General features: G+C 30.1%; 1 protein-coding gene across 2 annotated transcripts; it reads right to left on the bottom strand.

The window, feature by feature from the left end:
• On the bottom strand, positions 704 to 13,589 carry LOC18589938 (phytochromobilin:ferredoxin oxidoreductase, chloroplastic). 2 transcript variants are annotated; one of them, XM_007015136.2, is made up of 8 exons: positions 13,282 to 13,589; positions 12,019 to 12,135; positions 7,850 to 7,944; positions 2,809 to 2,902; positions 2,557 to 2,688; positions 2,331 to 2,435; positions 1,217 to 1,267; positions 704 to 1,104 (listed from the first exon to the last, which is right to left on the bottom strand). In XM_007015136.2, exons 1-8 carry the CDS (start codon positions 13,501 to 13,503, stop codon positions 1,096 to 1,098), a joined length of 825 nt encoding a protein of 274 aa, XP_007015198.2. In that variant the 5' UTR covers positions 13,504 to 13,589; the 3' UTR covers positions 704 to 1,095. The 2 variants fall into 2 exon arrangements, with proteins under 2 accessions (XP_007015198.2, XP_007015197.2); XM_007015135.2 differs by having other exon boundaries at positions 704 to 1,130.

Raw genomic sequence — 18,478 nt, forward strand, 5'->3', positions numbered from 1 at the left:
ATAAGTAGAGAAATTTTTGTTAATTTTATATATCCAGAATACTTTTAAATTAACAAATGTGAGATTTTATTTTTTATCAGTACTTCCAATATTCTCTCTCTTGAGCAAAGATTACTAATCTATCACGTGACATGAATCACAAAAAGAGACACACGATGAGACCAATAGAAGGGATAGCACTTACTCTGATACTATGTTAAAATTTTGAAACAAATATCCAACTTTGAACTAATCAAGTGACAATAGTAATATGACTTTTATTATATTTATACGTTCAAAATACTCACAATTTAACAAATATGAACTTTCTTTTAACACCGCCTCCCCTCAAAATATTAATGCATTGATTATTGGTTATTATTGATTAAATTATTAATGGCTCCCTTTTAAATAAGCAAAACTTAAATAGGTGAGAATTAATGAAAATCAATCTAAGAACCTAAGTTTAAAGGAAGAAATAACACTTGGCTTACCTATAATAACACCCTTTTCTCCTAAATCAAGTTCCATAATATTATAACATTAACTGCCACATCTAATTTGTTATTGCAATCTCAATCAATTACCTTGTTGCATCTTGGTCTTCTCTTTAATGCTAACTCATGAAACCCTCCCATCAGGTAGCTATGCCTATGGGCTATGTGGATCAGCTACCCAAAGGGAACCTCAGTAATAATGTCATACCAAGGTACAAATCAGTCTGTAAAATTATGAATACAAAACAAAACTTTGATAACCATTTTACAAAAATAATTAGGCTGAATACAGCCATTCTCTTTTAAATACTCTGAAAATGACTATAACATAGAACAATTCCTTAGAAAGGTTGAAACAACTCTTAAGACAAAATGATTGGAACATTAAAACAATACAAAAGACAAGCACGCAAGAGAAGATAGAAACAGGAAAACTAGGAGCTGAAAGAAATCCACAGTAACAAGTTATTTTCTCAAGTCATTACCAACAAATTCTCCTTTAGCATCCCAAGGGCGAGTTTCAAAGGACTTCCCAATGATGCTTCGCCTCTCATTTATAGCCCCATCCTCACTCCGGTACTCAGGAAAGTAATCAAGGAATGTTTTGCTTCCTAGCTCATCAATGCCACTGAAAAGGAAGTTTCTCAATAAATCCTAAGGATTAAGTGTCAAATGTTAGTAAGCAACTATAAGGGCAAATTGGCACAGAATCGTTAAATTCACTGATTCATAAAATATACCTTGGCAAGCTTCTCACCAATTAACCTTTTTAGAACTCCATGACCAGGATCCTGCTTTCATATGAACCAAAAACATCAACAAAATAAAACAATAGCACCTGCAAATGTTTAAGATTAAATATCATCTAAGAAAATAAACCAGTCAACTTACACTCTATTCTTGATCCTTTATCCAATGATATTGAATCATAAGTGTCAATAGTCAGGAAGAAAATATTATCTGATACAAAGTGCCCCTCATCTAACCATTGCTTTTTGCACAAAGCAAGAATATGGTCTTATCTTCATGGTTTACTTGATTATTTTTCAGATGTAACCACACTTAATTTTTAGGCTTAACAGCTGACCATGCAACTTCCAACACAAGAAAATATTCATGATAAGGTTTTGTATGCCACCTGTTTATCAGGGACACTACACTGTCCTGGGATATCCATGAAAAAAATAAGCTTTTATCTTGGTCTGATGCAAGCAATGAATACATGTAGAAGTCTACAATATGTTATTCCTAGGAATCAATTCCAAGCCCATTTGCACTTTACCTGTGGACCCAATTCAATTGTACCTGTAGGCTAAGTCTCATGCTACCCTGAAATTTGAAATAACTAGAATGAAAAGTCCCAAGAATTGAACACAGGATTGTTTGGTTACCTATAGTACCACATTAGAAAAAAGAGTATAGCAAAAGCTTTAGTTGATTAAAAATGAGTCAATGACATGTTTCCATCCTCAATATGGATACGCCAAACAGATAAATAGGGTATGGTCCAATAAGTTATAACGCAAGCTTTTCTATAATTTAATAAGTAGGAAATTTCAGCAACTGAAACCAAGGACGATGCTGAGTTGATTAAAGAAGCAAGAGTGACATGCATTTAGTTACTTCTTTACATAATATCATGGGGATGACAAACAATTCTAGGTAGATAGTTTTATCTGCTCTTTCCCTATTCAAAAACTTAAAAAATCCATTTGCAACTATAATCAATTATTTTATCTTCGTTGAACTGCAATGAAAAAATCAACTCCAAAGGCCCCATCTGAAGCTAACAGACATGATAGGCTCATAAAAACAAAAAGACCGTAAGGGAAAGGGAAAACATGGAATAATCACCTTTTCTGCTCTCCATGTTAGATATCTATGCTGTGCTTCACGATTGCACCTAATTTGAGATGGATCAGTATCCTCCACTGCTTGCTCCGTTAGCTCCATCCATGTCTAATAGAGCATCATGAAGTAGGAAAATTAAGCACAGTTTCCAAGAGACAAACAACAACGCCAATTATCATTCCCAATTTACGTCCAGCAATGACAACATTTTCCAGAAGAATACATCTACCTTGTAGTATTCCATGAATGCAGAATATAGAACTTCATGTTTGGATTTGCTTGAAGAAAACTTGGTCCATATCACTATTGGTGAGAAAAACTTTATAGATTCACTTGTAAGCTTTCCCCCCCAAGGTAAAAGCTGCATGAAATCTGTGTTCAGTCACCATCGCATAAATTTTAGAGACGATCAGTAAACTGATTAAAATAATTATCAAAATCGGGATTTACATAATGTGCTGGTTCCAAACATCTCATTTACCTCAGTATACTTGAGACCTAAAGGCATTAAGCTGTCATAGTACCTTTCCTTATAGCCTCTTCGACTACTGACATCATGCAAAGGGTTCAGGTCCCTATAAATGATCAATCAAGGATAAGTTCCAAAGCTGTGAGTTCTCCTTTCAATCTAACAAAGCAAATTTCTTAAGGCCTCCATGAATTATTTTTCAAACATTTGATGTCAACCATGAGCAGAATCACTAGACATACAAACTTTGCATAGAGTCTTGGAAATATAAAACTAATATACACAACAAAACAGAAAAAGCTATACTTAGTGCGAATTAATCTTGTATCATAAGGATGTCAATCTGGCTCTTTCTCTTGTCATCTCTTTCTCTCTTTGTAGGACAGAAGGAGGCAGATGGCTGCTCAAAGTATCAGAAATACCCAAAGAAGTAATAAAATGCAGACATATACAATTGGTGGTTTCACTGGTAATTTGCAACATCTTGCATGCCTATAAACTGTTTCTACTTCCACCATGGCTCCTTAATGTGTCTCCTTAGGGCTCACATGGTATAACTCTAGAGCTAAACAAATTTAAGAAGTTAATTCAAATTCTATTCAAACTGACTTCATCACTCTTTGGTTTGCCATGTGTGTCGTTAGAATGTCAAGTGATGAGGAGCACTGACCCACGAACAAGTGCAGAAATGGAAGCCAACACAAGAAATTATTTAGCCACCATGGGCAATGCAACAGAAAATCTCATTCCACAACACTAGATATGTCTGCTACAAAAGAATGACAAGGAAAGAGACTTGAGTACTGTGCACTTAAGAGAAGTTGTCTCCTTATCATGTATTAGCTTTAAATTTAGTCCTATTTTGAAATGACAAAAGCAAATAAACAAATTGCTATAATAAGTTTTATTTTGAATTCATCAAAATAAATGATTCCTTGTAGGCTTAAGAAACATACAAAAATCTTAAAAACTTAATGAAATTCAATTCATGTATTTATCAAGTATTTAAAGTCATACTAAATAGGAATAATGATTCTTGAATGAAGAAGGTTCAAATTAAGAGGATTTTTTAATATAACAGCCACAAGGATCAATCCCAAGGGTTAGAGGATCAATCCCGTAGAAGTAAAAAGCACCCCAGCCAAAGCTACAAGGATTGATCCCAAGAGTTAAGGGATCAATCCATTTTGGACAGAAGCAAAAAGATCCCTTGCTGCTTGTTAGGGATCAATCCCACCATTTGAGGGTTCAATCCCCCACTCATAGATTTCTAAATTTCAAGTGCAGGATCAATCCCAAAGGTATGCATTGGTAGTAATGAAAGTAGAATTTCAGCAAAGCCACAACTCTTTTTATATTCAACGCTAAGCATTGGCTCCAACAAGATTTGCACGCATAAATACACTACCTTTGGTCATCTATGTAGAAGAGTAAGATAAGAAACAAGAAACAAGTTGAAAGCAAGCTTTCATGTTTTTCCAAGTTTTTCAAAGCCTTCAACTGATCTTCAATCCATTTGAGTTTTCATTTCTACTCTTCATAATCATCTTCAATATTGTCTCCTTGTAAACTTGTACTCACTAAGCAATATCCACTTATTAGAGGTCTGCTTCCTTGTATGTTTTCTCAAACACTCAAATCTTTGGAGGTTCCAGCTAAGCTTTAAAAGATAAGCAAGTTACACCTTAGCCTTTAAAAAGTATTGTGTAGAGGTTCTATCTAAGCCTTAAAAGATAGAGAGGTTATACCTAAACCTTTGAAAGGGTATTTGTATTGATTGAAATTAATGGTGGATTCAACTCCTTAGCAAGCTAAAGGAGAGAACGCAAAATCCAAGAGGAAGGGCCGAACCTCTATAAATCAAGTTTGCAATACTCTCTACACTTCACTCTTTATCTTTATTGCATCTACTTTCAATTAAAAAATTATTGAATTGTTAACTATCTTAATATTTGTTATATTTCTTTTGAAAGTTTATTTTGTAAAGAAGATTTTTAGAAATCCAATTCACTTCCTCTTATATCATTCATTCTAATTAAGCTAACAATTGGTAACAGAGCTTGGATTCTATTTTGTAGATCTAGCAACCTAGAGTGATTTTATGGCTCAAATGAATATGTTCAGAGAGATTCCATCAACATACCTCCGATGCTTGACAATTTTAACTTTACTTAATGGAAGGCAAGATTGAAAGTGTTTATAATGGCACAAGACATGCAACTATGGAAAGTTATAGTTGAAGGCTTTGAAGCTCTTCCAGAATCCAAGTTGTGAAGAGTGGATTGAGAAACACAAAGAGCTTATGCAAGTTAATGGAAGCGCCATGAATGTAATTTATAAGGCATTAGACTTCAACAACTTCAACTTGATCTCAAAGTGCTCCGTTGCCAAAGAAATATGGGAAAAGATAGAAGAATTGTATGGATAACAAAAAAGGAAGAGGAAATGGAAGAAAAGCTTTGTGAAAGTCAATGTTCAACAAGTGACACAAGACAAATAAAGATGAGGAATCACATGAAAGTCAATCCTCAAAGCAAATCAAATCATGCCTCATGGCTCTTGAAGAACCCAAGGTAAATTTTTCACCTTGAGAACCTAATTCATATTCATTTGGAGAATTGCAAGAAGCTTTTGAAGAATTCGCAATTGAATATGAAAAATGAATTTGAAATATAAGAAAATGATTTCGAAGTTCAATGTTGAAAATGAATTATTGATGAAAACAAAATTTGATTTAGAAAGACAAATGAGAAATTGAAAATGGATTTTGAAGCATGGCAAAAGAAAAATGAGATTTTTGAACAGAAATATGAAGAATTAATAAATGAAAACAAGAGCTTTTCAAGAAAAACTTATGTGCCAAAATGAGCTATAGCAATCATTGTAATTTTTCATGGTCATTCTTCAATCACTTGTCCTAATAGAAGACATGCTCCTTTTAAGATTAGACAAGTATGGGTTCCTCAAGGGACAAGAGATATGGTCACCAACCCTCAAGGACTCAAAGCAATTTGGGTACCAAGAACCAAGTGATAAATGTCTCTTGTAGGTGCGTTAGAGCAAGGAGAAACAAATATTTTCTTGAAGATTGGATGCTCTCTAAACACATAAAATGGAGAACGGGCAATCTCTATGCCAAAAGCTATTCGTTCATTTGAATGAAAAATTCGGTTACCCATTCTTATTTGAACATTAGGTGCATAAATTTTTATTGACAACTCTCCTTTGAGATTTACTGATATGTCTTGATTATGCAAAATTCATTTATTGTGATACATGTTATAAGTTGCATAATCTTGAAGGAGGTATAAACCTAAAATTGAGTATCCACTTGTTCTAAATCTTGAATGCTTGATAATCTTGCTATAAATATATTCTCGTGCTTAGTGAAATTGATTTTTGTACTTATATTCTTGAGACATATTTATATTTCAATTTAAGGGAGAATGAACATAAGCACATCCTTGTACTTAAATGCTTGATATTATGGTATATGTTTGACATGCTTGGTGCAATTGAGTTTTGTGCTTAATATTTGATTGAATTGTATTTATGCACAAACTTAGTGGGACCATAAAAAGCTTAATAATTTTGAGATTTCAAGATTTACACTTTGAAAATCATTTTCGCAAAATAAAGCCTTAAAATGTGACACTTCGTTTCAACAATTTTTCAAAGAGAAAATACTTTTTAAAATCTTGAGTTCAATTATTTAAACTTGTTCAAACAAAGAAACTTGATTAACTTGAAATGATTTTAATTCTTTAAGTGCTAAAATGCAAGTTTTCAAGGCTTTTTCAAGCTTACAAGTACAAATCCTACTTTTAAACAAACATGGGCATGAATTTGAACAATTTAATGTTGTTGATTCAAACTTTTCTAAATGGTTTAAAGAGCTTAAAATGCATTCCAAATATATTTGCCCATTCTTGTAACCTTTTCAAGGAAATATGAAGTTCCCGGAGTTTTTTTTTTTTTTGAAAAGCGAAGTTCCCAGAGTTAATATCTTTATTTCCTTGGTTATAAGGTCAAATGACCACTTGAACAACTTTTTTTTATCATCTGGAACTTGTTGAAATAGTTCAAAACGGTCAAAAATGAGCTTGACAAGTTTTGACTATTTTACATGGCATTTCCAAGCAAAAATAGGGTTTACCGTACTAAAAACTCAAAACCTGGAGTATATTAAGCTTTAAATGGTTTATACTATTTAGTTTACCATATTTAAACTTGTTTGAGTGAATTTGGTGCTACAATTATGGTTTTAATGAACTTTATGCCTTTTAAGTGATATGTGGAACAATTTGACTTGGTCAAGGCCTAAAGTCCTTGATTGAAAAAAAATTCACTCATGTTGAACATGTTGAAAGTACCTTGAATGACTTAAACAAGTTTGTTGTGTACTAAAATTCTTATGAACTTGTTTTGTACCTTTTAAGTGAATGATACCATGCTTTAATGCTACAAGGGTATTTAAGGTTTTTTTTGTTGTATAATCTTGAGTTTGCACCCTTGAAAGCTTGAAATATGGATTTGCTGGTCACGCTTGCTTGTACCTTAGTTGCTTAACATTATTTCAAATGTTTCAAATGCATAAATCATGTCTATACCATTAATCACTCTTGAATGCAAAAAAGGCATGGTTGGGATATCTGAAAAAACAATGCCAAAATGGTTCAAAAATTGTTTTTGACCCAAACTTTTGATTCCCACAAGTTAACAGTGATTTTTTAACATGTTTGAAATTTCAAATTTGGTTAAAATTCAAAAATCCCGAATTTGGCAGCATAAAACCAGCAATTTTTAACTGATATTAGCTACACTAGCTCAAAGGATCAATCTCCTCCTTTCCATAAGCAAAATCTGTAAAGCTTTTAAAGAAGGATCAATCCCATTATTAAAGGGATCGATCCCCTCTATTCAATGATTTTTCTAGAGGAATGAATTCCAAGGTGACAAGCCTATGCAAACACCTTTCGACTTTTGTGTTATTCATTCTAATTGAGTAAACATCATGTTCCACAAATAATGAAAGAAAATAAAGAAAACTTACAGCACGACTATGTTTGTATTGGCAGCAGTGAAGAAGTTGCCACAGAATATGGGTAGATCAAATTCTGGTTTTGGAAAGGCAGCAAAATCCAATACCTACCCAAGAGAAAGACCAAACAGAGGTTGTATCAAGAAAAGCACAAACCATAGTATATACAAAATAATAGACAAACGGCATGGCTTTTACTAATGCAATAATCACTTGCACTAACTAAGGTGAAAGCAAAGACCTAAATAGCCAAGACATAGAAAGAGCATCTCTCTCTGTTTGTTTAAAACCCTACATCCACTTGTTCTGTGAGTAGTTTCTTCTTCTACCTTTCTATACTGGACCTCAACCAGTTTTTGGGACAAATTTCTCATGAAACTAGAAGGCTATATGATAATTCTATTTTATGGAATTATTTTTGTCCAATTTTGTTATTAAATATTAGCTAAGTCCTTAATTTTTAATTAGAATCTAGTTATTTTTAGTTGTTTTTATAATTACTTTATTTTCATTAAGTTATTTTAATTTTATATTTATTTACTTTAATTTGGCTATCATTTATTAGTTTGTATGCTTTTGTAGGATTTAAGGGAACAGGGCTTAATTTTGGAAAGTACGGTGTTTAAAAGATCTAAAATTCTGCTTGCATATGTTTCATTGTTTTGACCATAACTCACATTCCAGATTAGGGGTGTGCAAACGCAAACCAAACCGAAGTGAGTTCAGTTTTTTCAATTCCATTAGTTTAGTTCTTCGGATAATTCGATTAGGATAGTTCGGTTATTAGAATTAATTTGGTTCAGTTTTATTTGGTATTTTCCTAACTGAACTAACTGAACTTGAGTAAGGGTATTATGGGGATTTTACATGAAAAATAAATCCTAAACCTAATCTCTTCTCTTCAGCTATTACTCTATCTGCCGTCTCCACCCTCTTCTCTCCTCTTTAGTTCATCACTTCGGTTCCTCTTGACTCTTGCTTGCTGCCATCCTCCACCCTTCCCACATCAAGTAAGTTTTTTATTTTTTTTTTGGTTCTCATTTCGGTTCCTTTTGTTCAATGTTCAAGGGTGGGTTCAAATTTTGGTTCAAATTTTGAGCATGAGTAAGTTTTTTTTGGTTAAAATTTTGGTTATCGCTTGTTCAGGGTGGGTGAGTTTGTTTGGTTCATGGAAATATGACAGAAAGAAAGTTAGTGATATGTAATACACCAACTAGGTTGAGAATGCATGAAAGGAAGAATCAGTAGGCTTTGTTTGAACCTAGATCAATACCCTATAAAATGCTCTGCTTTTATTCTGTTTTTATATTGCTTTGTTTGTAAGTCTTAAAAGAACATAGAAAGATGTTTCTTTCTCCTCCTTGTTTGGACTTTCAACTGGTCGATCAAAGGAGGAGAGATGAGAAAAATGTTGCACAAACTGAAGCTTTATAAAGGGTATGTCAGCAGGAACTAAGCCCTTGGAGTTGGGACAATAAGGATAAAACTTTTTGCGATTCCTTGCTTGATTCCTAGGACAAACTACGAAGGAAAGAGCTTTTCAAGAGGAATAAATTACATGCAGTGCTTCAGGTTTTGGGTATTGACCAAATAGCTGTAAAGTATTTCTTCAAACCAAGTCTATGTTGTCTAACTTTACTTGAGCTCATTGTAAAGTAGTTTTAGCTCCAAAATTCAGCGTAGGTTCAATCAATCAGCCATAAATAAGGGTTTGCTTTAGGTGTTAGAAAGTGTTTCCTCTGTTGCTTTACATATTTTATTAACAAAGATTCATGACTACCAAGCATTCCCAAAGGCCATAGACATTTACTTCTAAGATTGCAATGGACAATGTACTTGATAATTTTTGAGGTAATCAAGTAATGTACTAATGTTATCTAATGTCTATTTGAATTTATAAAATATTTAATATGTTCTAACTTACCTTTTTTTAGTCTATTTGAAACTAATGATTTTTTTTTAACTTTTTTCAACTTTTAAGGTATAACCTGTGTTTATGCTAAGTTGCTAATGGCATCAAGAGGCAATTGGTGAGGAAGTAATCTTTGAAGATTATTTGCATTCAAGACTATTTGTTGTTTTTATCCATTGTTGAAGACTGTTAATGATTTGCTATTATTTGTTGAAGACTATTTGTTGTTTTTTTTATCCATTGTTGAATATTGTTAATGATTTGTTGTTATTTGCTCAAGACTATTTATTGTTGTTTTTATTTATGTTTTTAATTACTTCTTGTTGTTTGTATGAGTATCTATCTTATTTATTATAATGTTTTATTATCATTTTTAATATCTTTGTCGTATTGATTTATAAAAAAAAAATACAACATAAATAAATCTATACAAACAAAAAAAATCAAAAATTTCCCAAGTTCGATTTTCGGAAATCAAACAGAACTAATCGACTTAGTTCGGTTTCGGTTAGTTCGGTTATTTGTAGAATTCGATTTGGTTTCGATTATTTTTAACTATGAGTTCAGTTAGTTTGGTTATTAGATATCCAAAACTGAACTAACCGAAATAACTGTTTACACACCCCTACTCCAGATGTCCAAATGATGCGATTCTTGCGCCATTGAAAAGCTAAGAGACAACACTACAACTTTCATACATATCACTTTGCCCAATTCTACCTCAAAGATAGAGAAAATCACATTGGAAGATGACTGGGTATAATGCTGTGAGAATGAAAATTTTAAAGATGATATTTGATATTTGGGCTTCATTACACTTTTAAGCCCAAAAGTTAGAGTGAGTAGGTTAACTTAGGGAATTTTAGATTAAAATTGTTAATATAAATAGGATGTTTTAGGAGAAATCAAAGAGAGAACCCTTAAAGATTCAAGAAACTGAAAGTCGAGACAGAAACTCAAAAAGCAAGGCTGTAAATAATTGTTTTGTTTTCTTTCTTAGTTTTTATTTTTCTTGTTACTCTCAATGATTGAAATTTATATATTGTTTTTTATCTTTGCAATTATGAGTAGAAATTTATATATTGTTATTTCTCTATGCAATTCTGAGTCACTAATTTTATTTTTCTAGGATTGCAGTTGAACTCACATGTAATTTAAATTTTTAAATCTCTTTCTTGCTTGCTTCAATTGGATTTGAATTATTTATTCCAATTTATTCTTAATGTTTTTTAATTGATTGGCCACCAATTAAATTGATCTAGGAACCTAAACAAATTTGAGAAAGGGAGTTTAGTGTAGACTAAAATTAAAATAGCATATGATCATATTAATTGATTTGTGTATAGGATGAGAATATACATATATGTCGTATGTAGCTAGAATTAGAGCCTAAACTTAATGAGTTTGATTTAATTTCAATTCACATAAGATATAGTGTTTTGATTAAAATAGATATTTTTATAAGACGAGTCGGGAAACTTTTATAAATAATTGAGGACTCTAGGTTAGCAATTCAACCCATTGAAATAAGTTAAGGAAAAGAGGTAAGATTTAGATGAAGTATGAAGGATATTGTAATCCTAAACTTGTTTGATTTGACTTTTACTTTGATTTTTTTTTAGTTTAAATTTTGGTTAATTAGTTTTAGTAATTGATTTAGTTGTTTAATTTTGCTTGTTTGGATAAGGTTAAATTGTTCTAATTTTAGTACCTAGTAAAATTTTAAATTAATTCTTTATAGTATAGATACTCTGCTTATACTTGCGTAGGTAAAATTTTAACTGATAAGTTTTTGACACCGTTACCGGAGATCGAACCCAGGTCACCCTTGTGACAAGCGTGAATACTTACACACTGATATAGTTTCCGCAATAATGTATTAACGCCTTCAAACTTTAAATCTAGCTTTTAGTAACTCTTAGTTAACAATTGAACTGTGACATTTCTATAGACTCCCACATCAAGAACAAAACAAAATAAAGCATGGCAAGACCAAGTTAGTTAAAAAAAAAAAACAATAAGGCTTTTATCAAGAGAAGAAGATGCATTAGATATTTGGATTAGAGCTAGATCACAGCTTCTAATGATCTATGAGCCATATAAAGAACTTACTACAATTTTCATGAGTGTAATGACAAGTTCTAACAATTACAAATAGTTTAAGAAGAAAACTCGGAAGTTTGTCAAGTTATAAAACCCAAGACTAACTTGATGATTTTTCTAATTTAAGAACTCAAAACATTAAAGGTAACAAATTACAAGATCATACCTGCATAGCTTCACCCTCAATGCTTATACTTCGAAGTAGTCTGATTCTAGGAGCCTCAAATGATAGCATTTCAAGCCTCGTTTTGCCATCCAATGCAATCATAGAACCATATCTTTCCTAAAGGGGAAAAAATTATATTGCAATTACAGCAGGAAAATCAACAGTAAATCATGAATTCATAGCACACCAAAAATTTTTACACATCAGTATGTCAATTGTTGCAATGTTCATCACGGCATCAACCAAAACAACAAAAACAATAATGGTAGTGGCAGCAAGAAATGATGGATTAGCCCAAAATCCTTCTTTGTCTAGTCTGGCTCCGACACCTAATAACCCTTGTTACCCATGAGAAACCCCTAAAAGTTGAACTTGACAAGCTCTTTCGCTGGATTTGGGCTAATCAAATGATAAGCTCTACTGCCAATAACTGCACCATGCTTCAAACAAACACCCTAAAGAAGTGTGCCCTTCATGTCTTATGAACAGATAATCCCCCCATTTTCATCAATGAAGAGGCATGGTGGATTGCAAGTAGCAACATTCTTGATGCTCCTTATGCGATTTCAGTAGATCCTAAAATATTTCTGCTTTTCAAAATGAACTCAAATTACAGAATGGTAAATAAACAAAGAACATTCCTAAAGACATTGTCTTGGTCCAATTTGCATGAAAATAAATGGCCAGTCTAAACTAAAATAATTAATTTATAATTGTTTTCCATATGGAAAAGATCAATCCTTTACATGAATAAATTAACTATAAGATAATAATTTTTGTGTCTATTCATTTTTCATTTTTTATTTTTTTTTCTTTCTATTCATTTTTTGCAAAAAGCAAATAGCAAAAGCATCAACCAACTTGAGCCTAAGAGTTTCTTTCAACTAAAAAGAGTAATAATTTGTGAAGATATTGCCAAAAATTATGCCCCATAAACAAGTCTACCTCAGAATTTTCCATAATCAAACCATCAAAATAGACACAAACTTTGTTCTTTAATTATTTTTTACGTGAAATTTACCTCAACCTAGAAATAGATAAACGTAACACTAGGATTCATCCACACAGTAGCGGTAACTCTAATCTAAAAATCTCAGAGATCTAAACAAAAAGCTCAAAACCAATATAGAAAAGAACCAGGATACATGGGGAAAAAATATTACAAACAACACTAAACCCAAGAATAATTAAATCAGAATAACCAAAAAGAACCCAAAAATTCTCATTAAAAGGTACAAAAAGAAGAAAGAAGGAACCCATTACCTGGAGGGGAGAGGGGAGCAAAAGAGAATGGCGTTTGGTTTCAATGAGAGCAAAGTGAATGAATTTCTGGTAAGAAATTGCAGAGGCTTGAAGCAAGCAATTCCTTCCCTTCTTCCTCTTCCTCCAGTAAGAGTTAGCATTAAGGTTACTGGTCATTAATGAAGGAGGAGGTTTTAACTTTAAGCTTAAGCTTGACACTGATGAAGAAGACGAATGCTCCATATTTTTGAATTTATTCAAGTGAAACTGCAACTCATTTTGAGTTGAGTTGATGATTTTTTATGTTATTTTCTGTAACTGCAAATGTTGTTTCCTTTTTGACTTTTATGGTTGTTCTTTGGGTTTTAGCCACGTGCACAGAAACCTGATAGAAAACCCATCTTCTCAGCCCACAATTATTCTAGAGCAATTCTTTGGGTTTGAGCCACGTGGACAGAAACCTGATAAAGAACCCATCTTCTCAGCCAACAATTATTATCGAGCAATATGCTATGCAACACAAGCCCCATGGAACGCATGCTGATTCTGGGCCATGAAAGGTTTTTCTTTTTCTTTTTGATGATTTGACATTTAAATTTAAATGAGAAAAAAAATCACCTAATTCTTTTTCTTTTTGCGCATATTAAGAAGTTTAAGAGAAAATCTTTGTAGTTGTAGCTTTTCGTAGGGTTGTCAACGGATAAAGTATTTATTAATTTTAAGATATTTAAATTTTAATTTTATAAAAAATTAAATATTTAAACTCTATTAATTATTTTAAATAATTTTAAAAATTATTATTTTAATCTTATTCTTAATACATTTTCACTAACTTATAATTACCTAAACTTATTTAAAAACTCAATTAAAATAAAAAAATATTAAAATATTTATGGTTACCAACAATGAAGGACAAAAAATGGAGCGACAATGATGGAGGATCGGAAAGGTTGGTTAGGGGAAGAAAAGAAGAAGGAAGGAAAGAAGAAGAACGAATAAAAGAAGAACTACCACTTAGTAGCGAGGAAGAAAACAAGAAAAAAGGAGCAACTAGCGGGGGGAAGAAAAGAAAAGAGTGACTATGGTTGTTACCTTTAATATATTATTATTATTATTATTAAATTACAAAAATCAATATTATTATTTTTTAGAATAAAAATCAATATTATTTTATTATTTAAAAATTATTAATTTAAATAATAATAATTATATTTTTATAAATAAATATAATATATAATACAAAGTGTATGTATTAAAAGACATTATAAGTTATATACTAGAAAGTGTGTGTATATAATATATACTTAAAAATTTTATAAGTTATAATTTTTATAATGTTAACACAAAATAAAAAGTAAATATATTTATATTTAAAGTATATATATTAAAAGCATTTAGTGTATATATATAATAATAATTATATTCCTTATAAATGAACCTAATATATATAAAGTAAATATATTAAAAGACATTACAAGGTAATTAGTAATCATAGTTTCATGAATTAATTTAATTAATTTTATGAGTTTGTCCTTAATTAAATGAAATTAAAAAAAATAGTTAAGTTTCAAAACTATTATAATCTCATAACTTCTTTTTAAATAATTAAGTTTGTTTATTATAAGTTTATATAAAAAAACATATATATATTATAATTTATAAGTTATAATTTTTATAATGTTAACAACAATAGAAAGTAAATATGTTTATATTTAAAGTGTGTATATATATATACACAAATTAAAAATATTTTAGTATATATATAATAATAAGTATATTCTTTATAAATGAACCCAATATATATACAGTAAATATATTAAAAGACATTACAAGGTAATTAATAATCATAATTTTATGAATTAATTTAATTAATTATATGGGTTTGTCCTTAATTACATCAAATTAAAAAAAATAACTAGATTTCAAAACTATTATAATTTCATAATTTCTCTTAAGGTTTGTATATTATAAGTTTATAAAAACAAAGGAGTATATATTATAATTAATAATTTTATAAGTTATAATTTTTATAATATTAACATAAAATAGAAAATAAATATATTTATATTAAAAGTATATATATGCTAAAAGTATTAATTTATATAATATAGTAATTATATTTCTTATAAATGAACCCAATATATATAATGTATATATATTAAAAAAACATTACAAGTTAATTAATAATCATAATTTCATGAATTAATTTTATTAACAATATAGGTTTGTCTTTAATTATATGAAATTAAAAAAAATTAAATTCCAAAACTATTCTAATCTCAAAGACTCTCTTTAAATATATATATTATAAGTTATAATTTTTGTAATGTTAATACAAAATAAAAAGTAAATATAATTATATTAAAACTATATATATAATGGTAATTATATTCCCTTATAATATAATATGATATTTATATTATTTTAAACATCATTAATAATCTAATAATTTTTTAATATAAATACATTAATGTCATCACATTAATAATTTGAAGTAACCATACTTTTTAATATATTTGTCAACATTTAATAAAAGAAATTGTTTGTAAACATGGTAAAAGTTTTGAATATTTTTTCTTTTTACATAAGTTCGAATCTAAACATCAGTAAAAGTGTGTATTTTTAATTTAATTGTTTAAATAACAATAAAATATATATAAACAGGTATTGAAATATAGTTTGAGGTGGGTACTCATGGAATCCGAATATTAACATAATCGGGGTTCGAGTAACAGGTACCCAAGGGATGGTACCCAAATCCGATTATAAGGTACCATAACCTAATATAACCAAGTCGAGTACCTGCGGGCACTCTATAATAATGTGTCTATTGCCATCCCTAGCCCTTCAAAGTAAAAGGAGAAAATTGAAACTTTGGTAAAAGTTTATAGGTAACAAATGTTTTTTCCAAGATTTGTAACAAAAGTTGGGTCTAATTTGAATTATTTCTGTAACATAATCTTATATGAATAAAAGTTGTTAAACCAATAAGCGAAGAGAAAAGAAATTAAGGAATCATTTTTTCATCATCTTATATAGAGTAAAAGCAAACTAAATAAGAGATTATATTTAAGTATTTTAAAATCAATTAGTACATTTGTTTTAGAGAAAGAATAAATTTTTATTGCCTGATCAATCTAGGAAATAAAACTCTTATTACATCATTTAATAATAAACTTCTAACCTTCTTTGGAGGATTAGAAAAAACTAGGAAGTTTTCAATAATAGAGAATCCCTCATTAGCCATTAGTCTGCTACTATATTTTCTTCTTGAAACCCATGACAAATTTGAACCTTCCAATGTCTTTGAATCCAGCTTTGAATAACTTGAATCAAATCTGAATTTGCACATGAATGATTTATTTGAGAAGAAAATGCTTGAACAACTAGCTTATTGTCTACCTGTAAGTCTATTTTTTGAAAGCCAAGGTCCCATGCATATTTAAGCTCTCTGTGTTCTCCCTAAAGCTTAGCTTTGTAAGCTGAACATTTACGAAGTCTCATTACATATCCAACCTTCCATTGACTAGTTGGATATCTTAAAACACCACTAGCTGCCTCTTGCTCAGTTGACTTTCGATAAGGACCGTCTGAATTTAATGAAATCCAACTAAATGAAGGAACTTTCCAATTGACCAGAATTTCTTTTCAAGAACTGGATAAGTGTCCCCCATTCTCAGTGTTTGCCACCTCAACATTTTTTCAAAGCCAAGACCATATTGTATATATAGTCATGCAATAGGAATTTCAACACTGTAGCATCTTTTTTAATTTGTTAGAAGCCGATTATGTAAGTATTGAAGAATAAACATCCTGATTCTCTCAGGCCCTTCCTACTTCCATGCTAATTGCTACCTTCCTGAGCTATAGGTTGAATCTGAATCAGTAAGATCCCTCAAAAATGATATGTTGAAGCCACTGTAAAATATCCCAAAAATGATAAAGCCCAATATGGTCTGTCAAGGTGAATAACATGATAAGGTGCAAAGGTCTCGAAGAGCAATGTAATTTAGTTAAGTGCAAGGTAAGTCGACAAGCTGTTGAAATCCCATTCACCATCCTCTAATACAAACACAGCTATGGTCTTCGAATAAGAATCCCATTGATCTCATAGCTTCAACAAGAGGACACTCGGCCACCCAAGTATCCATCAAAAACCGTGTTGTGAGTCCATCTCCTAATGCCCATTGAATATTCTTCTTAAATGTCACCCATAACTAGTTGATGGAGGTCCAAAATGAAGAGGAACCCACACTCTAAAGCTTATCGGGGCATTTTTTTGTATACATAAATAAATTATTAGAGGTTGAATTTGATTCTTTTACAAAATCAATTCTGAAAAATTTTAGTCTTTTAATCCAATTTTAATGATTTAAGGACAAGCAACAACGATGATAAGATTTTGTTTTTAACTTTGATGATGTGATATTTATTGATGACTTGATGAGGTGAATTAATTTTTTGCTACATGACATGTATCACTCTAAAACATATCATATTTTATTTTAATAAATAATAATTAATATGGGTAAAATATTTCATTTTCTTAAGTTTTAATTGAAATTTCAAACGGATTCAATAATTTTCAAAATGGATACTTTATCTCAAAAAAATATTTCGTTGGATACATAAATCTAGCTCATAGTCAAACGTTAGTGTTTTTTATTAGTTTGATGATGTGATAATATTTAAAAGATAATTTTATTTTTTATTAATTTAAAAAATTACTATTATATAATTTTTTTACAAAAAATATAATTTTTTTGTCAAAAAAAATAGAAAAAAAAATCAAAGGGAGCACCATCATCCTCCTTGAATTTTTTAATTTTTTAAAAAAATTATATAATGATAATTTTTTAAAAATTAATAAAAAAGAAAGGGTATTTTAGTATTTTTATATTTTTTGTTAACGATGTTTACATTTTTTGGGTGGACTGTTCATTTTTAATATTAATAGACATGTGTGAAATTATGTCTAAAAGTTAAGAGGTGGGTATATTTTACCCTTTATATTATGTTTTAGGTAAAATACACTAATATTTTAAATTTTTAACCATAATTACAAGCGAGTCCACTAGTTTTGAAAGTGAACATTTCATCTAAAAAAATATTTTCACTAGACACATAAGTTTTACCATTAATCAACAATCAATGTTTCTATTAGTTTAACGACACGATAATATTTTTAAGATAATTTTACTTTTTATTAATTTTAAAA

The sequence above is a fragment of the Theobroma cacao genome, chromosome 9 (assembly GCF_000208745.1).
Source record: "Theobroma cacao cultivar B97-61/B2 chromosome 9, Criollo_cocoa_genome_V2, whole genome shotgun sequence".
NCBI lineage: Eukaryota > Viridiplantae > Streptophyta > Magnoliopsida > Malvales > Malvaceae > Theobroma > Theobroma cacao.